Source organism: Asparagus officinalis, chromosome 10 (assembly GCF_001876935.1).
Source record: "Asparagus officinalis chromosome 10, Aspof.V1, whole genome shotgun sequence".
Classification (NCBI taxonomy): Eukaryota; Viridiplantae; Streptophyta; class Magnoliopsida; order Asparagales; family Asparagaceae; genus Asparagus; species Asparagus officinalis.
The window spans coordinates 2,158,195-2,166,999 of record NC_033803.1 but is presented as its reverse complement, the minus strand read 5'-3'; the positions used below and the strand labels follow the sequence as shown (position 1 = coordinate 2,166,999).

General features: G+C 34.5%; 1 protein-coding gene across 1 annotated transcript in view; it reads left to right on the top strand.

Moving 5' to 3' along the window:
* Nucleotides 1-8,805, top strand: part of LOC109825437 (endoribonuclease Dicer homolog 1-like) — an 18,757-nt gene that overhangs the window by 1,560 nt on the left and 8,392 nt on the right. The window contains 5 exon segments of the mRNA XM_020392291.1: nucleotides 3-494; nucleotides 580-693; nucleotides 4,928-5,138; nucleotides 5,284-5,678; nucleotides 5,779-6,001. Of these exon segments, the coding sequence (XP_020247880.1) occupies nucleotides 3-494; nucleotides 580-693; nucleotides 4,928-5,138; nucleotides 5,284-5,678; nucleotides 5,779-6,001 (1,435 nt within the window).

The following is an 8,805-nucleotide window of genomic DNA, read 5'->3' as shown; positions in this document are numbered from 1 at the left end:
AGGAGAGTGATCGGAGGAGAAGAGAAGGGGATTACACTAGGAAGAGGGATAGGGATTGGGATAGAAGAGATAGTAGAGATAGAGATAGAGATAGAGATAGAGATTGGAGGGATAAGAATAGGGATAGGGATAGAGAGAATAGGGGTTATTGGGCAAGGGATTCCTCGGGGAAGCTCGTGTTCAAGACAGGTTCTTGGGAGGCGGATTCCCCTAGAGACTCAAAAAGGGCGAGGTTGGGAGGTTTGGAAGATGAGAAGAGGAGCCCCGGGAAAGAGGAGAAGAAGGAGAAGCCGGCGGAGGAGCAGGCGAGGAAGTACCAGCTCGATGTTCTTGAACAAGCGAAGCAGAAGAACACTATAGCTTTTTTAGAGACTGGGGCAGGGAAGACTCTGATAGCGGTGCTGCTTATTAAGAGCTTGTACAATGACATGCTGAAGCAGGATAGAAAGATGCTGGCCATTTTTCTGGTGCCAAAAGTTCCCCTTGTGTATCAGGTAAAGGGCTAAACTTGCAAGGATTTACTTTATTTGGCAGTTTTGTGTGCAAATGTTGTTAATTTTAGGTTATGCGTGTTGGCAGCAAGCGGAGGTGATTCGTGAGAAAACTGGTTATAGAGTTGGGCACTATTGCGGAGAGATGGGTCAAGATTTTTGGGATTCCCGGAGGTGGCAGCGGGAATTTGAGTCCAAACAGGTAAAGCTTCTTTCTTTGGAATTGTTGGATTGTGGATGGGCCTATCTCTATTTTGTTGTTTTTATTTTTGAATAATCATTATTCTTCAACCTGAGGCAGTATAAGATGACAGTAGGCGGTTTCTTATTAAGGGTTGTAATCACCTTACAGTGGATCATCATTCATGGTAAAAATGGAATGTGACCCTTGTTAGGAGAAATATGGATCAGTTCCGTGCATAATTGGTTTTCACAGCAAAGGTGTTGTTGCTTGATAATATGGACACTTTTAGGTCTGATCGTATTCATTATTTTATACTTTTCTGCATTTGTCTCCTTGTGAAGCCTGGAGGTTTTGCCATGATCGATGCGGAGATTCATTTTTGTTTTGTTCTGTTGTGCACTGCACTGCATATATTTTCTTTTTGCCGCGGCTAACTTCTATTACTACCTTGGCTATCATATTGTGAAGCAGATCAGTGGTATGAAATAATTAATAGCGGCGGTGAGTCTAAAAAATCAGTGATAGGAAGAGAAATGAGAAAGAGATAGAAGATTGTAGGTGTTGAAAGAAGGTAATATGTGAATAACCCTTTACTTTTTCACCCTTCACTTTTCACACTCACTGCCAAATCGCTGAAGCCCATGTGTTTGCTATCCTTTTTAGTTCTTTATGTTCTAACTTCACATAATTTAAAAAGTCAAGGTATGGTGAAGGTGAAAGTTCCACCAAGTACAAATGAAGGTATAGACCTGGAAAAAGTGAAGTATGAGCTTTGAACATTGCGATGGGAAGATAAATGAGAAAGAGATAGAAGATTGACAAAGTAATAACATGAGTTGTAATTTTCATTGCATTCATGTTTTTTAAGTAGTGTAGGTAGCTCCAATTGTGAGTTTCAGACAATGGCAATGGAGGCTTTGGTGACATTCAACAAAGAATGCTATGCCTTGGATTCGTATGTATATCCAAGGTATCTTCAATAATAAATTGAAAGTTAAGATGGTACCCTGAAGGATACTAGTATTGAGGGAAAAAAGAATGTCAATAACACAACGATGATAATGATGATAGTAGGAACTAATATGACGACAACAACAACGGTAATAAAAACAACAATAGCAACAATGATAATGAAAACGACAATAGCAACAACGATAATGAAAGCATAAGGTCATAACAATAACAAAAGAATACACTAATTAAGAGGCAACAAAAATACATAGGTAGACTCATGCACCGTATGCAAGTGTTCGACATTTTTAATCAGGTAAAACACAATATTAATGTGAAATTGTTTTATGACTTTTTATGTTGCATTAGGTGTTGACTTACCAGCATCTTATAGAAGTAACATTAATGCTTCATATATCAAATATGACCTAAATTTATTGTAGTTCTTTACCCTCTTCACTATATAAGCGAGAGTAACTGCAACATGTTAGTGTATTTATTGAGTTTCAAGTATTTTTTTTAAAGAAGTAACATTAATGCTTGTTAGAAGTGACCAAGTGCTTTTGAAGTTAAAAAACATGTTATAACATTTGAGCACACGTTTGAGAAATAACTGGCACTTGTTAAAGAAGTTTCAAAGAAGAGATGGTGCCCGACATGGAATGGCTTCATGATAACATCTGTTACCACATGAGAAGACATCGATAAGACATTATGCTCACCTGTCCATTAGAGCCCTTTTGGAGGCTAAAAATTGGTTCCTAGATGGCCGTGGCAATTGGTGATAAAAGACATAATCGTGAATAGGTTTTTTGGGTAGATTCAGAGAAACATGTTTTAAGCTAATTATTGATGGTTTCATTAATGTATCCATTTGTTATTTATATTCGTTTGTCTATTGCTGCACTACACAAAAGGTGCTCTACAGTGTGTATTATAGTGTTGTATAGTTGGCCTTGGGCTTCTTGCGAAGTGCATCCAAGACGCTATATTCTCGATTCTTCTGATTGGTGACGATTGGAAATACTCAAATTATAGCATTTCTCTCTGTTTCTGAGAGTGGGCATTGGCTCACGAATGCCTTCACTCACTGCTGCTCTGTGAACAAAAGGATTAGTGGCAAGGGCGGATCTGTACAGTGCGTTAGGGGGGCTGTTAAACATCTGAGAACTATCATTTTAACCCATTCTGAAATTACAATATGCGCCCCTAAATTTAAAAATTTTGCACACCAATTCACCAAAAGAAACTAATGCTCCATTTACATTTAACTTATTTGAAAGTAGTAGCCAATTCAAAATTTCACAAACAATTAGATCAAATGGGCCCAAACATCAAAAGTCCAAACACTAAAAACCCAAAATTTTCTATTCCATTTTTGAATCCAATTTCTGCGATTCCAAACCCGAAAGACCCAATCCTCAAAAACATAACCTTCACTCCGCCCCCTAACAAAATTTATCTAGATCGCCACTAATTAGTGGTCTAAAAATAACCCGTGATTGTATGAGATATTTCTTTTATATTTAAAATGGCTGATACAGAAGTTCTCAAGGTTGTTGTCGGCTTGAGGTTCCAGTTACCAAAAGTGTAATGAATATGCTCTATTTACTTGTTAAAGAATGATATTATTGAGATGCTTCTATTGATGATGATTGAAGTTAAAATCAGAGTGTTTCTATCTATTTCTCAGCTCAGACTCACTTTGGCAGCTTGGCTTGCAACTGTATGCAAGCACTAATAGTCTGCAGCACTAAGTCGTCAGCCTGCCACCTTAGTCAAGAATTGTATAGATATTCTTTTATATTTACAGTGACAGATATGGCAGGTCTGAGAGGTGTCACTGAAGCAATGTATCAATGACCAAACTGTTTTCACTTTTGAAAGAAACGTGAGGCCTTGCTGCCCTAGTGCTATAAAGTGTTTTTAATTTCTTAAATTCCTGCATATGAAGAGAGGCCATCATCCAACAGCCTTTCAACATGGGAGATATTCATAATCTGTTTGTGCTTTCCCTTTCATGTTTCATTTTGATTTTGGGGGAAGAGAACTTGAGGAATAGTGTCTTTGTTTGTATATATATATATTTTTCTTTTGTTGCTAACTTGATTTTATAAGGAATTTATTTCTCAGGGTGACTAATCATGTATTTGTTTTCCGAGTGTTACCTGGTTTGAAGACTGGGTATAGCTGTAGTTTTAGAATAAAGTTACCAGAAAATCATCATATGTTTCTCAGATGGAGTTTAGCAGATCTAGGAACCCGTTCTTAAGAAGGATCCTTGTTTAACATCCTGAAACTGACCTGTGTATCGATGTTAGACACCTGCCATATCAAGAAACAGGTAGACTAACTTAAAATCTTAATACGAAAAAGCCCACAATTATTTTATGGGTTTAAGAAACAGGTAGACATATCAAGAAACAGGTAGACTAACTTAAAATCTTAATACGAAAAAGCCCACAACACTTATTTTATGGGTTTAAGAAAAGATGCAGCAATTTAATATTCTTATGAGACCATGGATATCTTAGTTTTAGAGAAATCCTTGTAATAGGTATATTCTTTGGTATATGTTGAACCATGGATGGGGTTGTGGAGGTTTATGTTAGGTTGTATCTCTCCAATTGGAAGTTATTGATTAATTTCCTAGAGCAAAACTGCTTGCAACTTATCCTGTATCTCTGAGACTCTGATGGTGTTCTACTCAGTAGCAGATGCAGATTTTCCTGTAGCTGGATCCTTCTTATGATCATAATCAGCATGCTTTTTTTAGTGTCTCCTCTCGTTCATGTCAATGACTATGGTAGTTTGAGAATCTGCTAGGTTCTGTATACAGTAAAAGATGCCAGAGGGGAGCCTAGTCATTTTTCTCTGAATTAGAAAGTGGTATTGCCCGTCTTGTAAGTGACCTACCTGTCATCTGGGACTACTTATTTTTGCTGCTTTTAAAAGATTTTCGGGGAGGTATGCTGAAGTTAAATTTTACTTTTTAATCAATGTGGATTTTGTCATTTTCATAGAACACTACTCAGCATTTTTCTGATACCATTAAAACTTTTACCTTCTCAGGAGAGGGCTACTCCAGAAAGCCCTAATGTTGTTATAGCTGAATTTATAAATACCTACATCAAATTTTTAGTGTTGATGATGTAACATTTGCTGGTCTTTACTCTTTAGTGTAAGATATAATATCACATGTGCCGATGCATGATCATTTAGTTAAATTAAAAAATCGTGAGGTGAATTCTACCATTAACCCTTGCATTTCAAATAAAGAGCAACTGATTTTCCATTGCAGGTACTAGTGATGACGGCTCAAATATTGCTGAACATTCTCAGACACAGCATAATTAAAATGGAAAGTATCCATCTCTTGATTTTAGATGAGTGTCATCATGCTGTAAAAAAGCATCCTTATTCTTTAGTGATGTCAGAATTTTATCATACTACTCCGAAGGATAAAAGACCAGCTGTTTTTGGTATGACAGCTTCTCCTGTCAACTTGAAAGGTATGGTCCATTTCTGTTAGATCACGTTGCTAGGGTACCTCTCTATATGTAACGTATCTTACTGTGTTCATTTTTTAATAGTTTTCACTGTTCAACAAAGTTTTTTTTAACCATCAGGAATCCTTAAAGTTTCTTTATGGTGTAGGAGTTTCAAGCCAAGAGGATTGTGCTATCAAGATTCGGAATCTTGAAAGCAAATTGGATTCGGTTGTTTGTACAGTGAAAGATCGGAAGGAGCTGGAGAAACACGTTCCGATGCCTTCAGAAGTTATAGTGCAATATGATAAGGCGGCTTCATTATGGTCTCTTCATGAGCAAATAAAGCAAATTGAAGTGGAAGTAGAGGAAGCTGCACTTTCTAGTTCCAGAAAAAGCAAATGGCAATTTATGGGAGCCAGAGATGCAGGATCTAAGGAAGAATTACGCCTTGTATATGGTGTTTCTGAGAGAACCGAAAGTGATGGTGCTGTTAATCTGGTCCAAAAGTTACGGGCTATTAACTATGCTTTAGGCGAACTTGGGCAATGGTGTGCTTACATGGTATTTAATTATGGTTTTGTTACTGTCAACTTTAAACTTGTATTTTCTACTCTTACAGTTATAAATTGTCATGGTGGATATAAACACATTTTGTCTTCAGGTTGCACATTCATTTTTGACAGCTTTGCAAAATGATGAAAGGTCAAATTACCAGCTTGATGTCAGGTTTCAAGAGACATATTTGAAAAAGGTGGTTGCATTATTACAATGCCAGTTATCTGAGGGAGCCGTGGCTGGTAAGAATATAAAAGGTATAGATGCTGATACTACTGATGCCCACTGCACAGATGAAATCGAGGAAGGAGAATTAGCTGATAATCATGGTGAGTGCTGCTTCCAATCTTATTCAATAGCTGCCAAATGTTTACTTCAAATTGAATATTAGTCTTTAATTTAAGTTCCTTTATATTTTTCTCAGGTGAAGTTCACTTGCTGAGTGTTATAAATGTTAATCATGTGGTCTTATGCTTTCTGCAACTTGTTTGAATTATCTGAGATTGACGCAATGGCACTATGTCTTAGCTAATGCAAAGTGTTCTAGTCATTTCATGAAAACATAATTGTTCTCTTTATTCAGTGTTTGCTCATTTTATAGCTACTAGTTCTTGTGCACCTGCAATGCACATGGTTAAATAAGTCAGATTCATTTTAAATTTTTTGTTTATTTTCGTACTATAAAATAAGTTAGATTCATTTTAAGTTAAACATGGATTGTTACATTTGCCATAAATTTTATTTAAACATCTTTAAAAAATTTATGAAATAAATGATTATTTTGAAAATCTCTTGGGGCCAGGAATAAACAACTAACAAGTTTGCAGTAGACGATAGGGGAACATAGTATATTCTTAAGAATTATTTATATTTACTTAGTTTGTTTATAATGATGATATCTCATTATTAATTATGTTTATAATGATGAGATCTCATTATTAATTAATTACAAGGTTTAATACATTATGTTGGACGTTCAAGGCAGACAGAGGACCCATGTGAGTCCTCACACAATGAATGTTATACAATTTAAGTACAAAGAAAAAAGGAGGGTTGATGAATGGCGTAGGTGGTGAGGGAAAACTCCAGAAGCTTAATTTGGTATGTGGATATATAATAGATGGAGATGGAGAATGATTGTTTTGAAAACAGTGGGTGCGTGTGGGTTATTAATATGGTTTTTTTGTGTGGTTTTCTTCGATCATTTTCAAGATATTTGTGGTCCTATATATATGTATATATATATAGAGAAAAATGGGTATGCTTGGTACCAAGCACAAAAAGTTATGCTAGGTAGTGAGGTGACATAATTTCCTCTACTTATTCAAATGGTTGCATATCCCCCCATGAACTACTCAACTCATGTGAATGTGATCCCTCATTTGAATGAGTGAAGGAGATTGTGTCACCTCACTACCAAGCACAAAATTTATACTTGGTACCAAGCATACTCATATTTCTTATATATATATATATATGGGTATTATATCTATATATATATATATATATATATATATATATATATATATATATATATATAGCATTGCTACTCTGTCTTGGTTATGTGGAAGAGTTTGGGTGTTAAAAAATTAAATTATCTAATTCGGTTAAAGTAGGATTATATAAGTTAAGCCCACTCATGAAATTTATTTTAACCAACACCCATGTGTAAATATTACAATTGGCATTGAGATCTAAGATGTGTGAGATTCTCTTTGATTTTTATACAAACAATATCTATTTAAATAATAATAGTATAGTTTAACTTTGTGATCTGAAAAAATCAAACATACAATATAAGTAATTGCTTTAAAATAATCTAATCTAATCTAATATGAAGAAAATAGATGGAATGATGTGAAAATTATTGCAATTTCATATTTTATAATTTTTAAACAATCTAATCTAATCTAATAAGAAGACAATAATAAAGACATATTTGTTGAAGGAGATGAAAGTGGTATGAAAATTATTGTAATTTCTGATCTTAAAAAAAAGATCAAACATACAATATAATTACTTGCTTTAAAATAATCTAATCTAATCTAATAAGAGGAAAATAGATGAAAGTGCTGTGAACATTATTGATATTTCTTAATATGAAAAAAATTAAATATACAATATAATTAATTGTTTTAAAATAATCTAATCTAATCTAATAAGAAGAAAATAACAAAGGCAAATATATGTAGAAGGAGATGAAAGTGCTACAGAAATTGTTGTAGTTTCTTGGTTTATAAACATTGGTATGTGATGTTGCATGTGAGAGGATAACAATTGTAAATAGAGTTCTATTTAAATAATAATAGTATAACTAAACTTTAAAACTAATTATGTAGTACCGTGAACTACTTGAATTTTAGTTTGTGAGAGATCGCTACGTTGTGTCCTCGTATTGCAGTCGTTTGTTTTAATTTTCCTTTTTTTATAATTTTCAGAACGATTTTGTCTCTTTAATTTGTTTGGTGGATTTTACAAATACCCCGTCCACATTCTGTACATTTGTAGGTCTGCGTTGTTCTGAGGTTCGACCTCTGGGGCGAATATTATTTGTCTCACTACTTTGCTTGGTTTTTGCATATATGGCATTCATCTTGTATACATTTGTAAATTTGGCATTTAATAGTTTTATTTAGGTTTACATTTCAATTTAAACTATATTCTTATCTTCATACTATGTATATCTAATAAGAATTCATCAATTTATCAACTTACTTTTATGGATTAATTTGAATTTCAAGGGTATTTTTGTCTACCAAAAGATTTTCACGAACCCGTGCTTTTAAAGAGGGTATGATATGATTTGGATCTTCACATGTATTTTAATGTGTCTTCACTGCACACATCCATATGTCACTGGTCATCACATTTAATTTGAGTCATCATGCTGTTTTAAGATGGTAATGGAGTTTCCACTTTATTTTAAATTCATGGATTGCAATGCCAATCAAAGACGGCACTAGTTGTTATCTAGGCTAAGTTCTCTTGCACTTTCTTCATGGAAAGTGAGTTCCTTGTACAACACCAACACCATTAATCATCCAGGTGGCAAATACTGCAGGTGGTTTATAGTCAAAGAATTCCATAAGTCTCTTCCTCACCTTTTCTCATTTCTGTTCACTATTTAAAATTA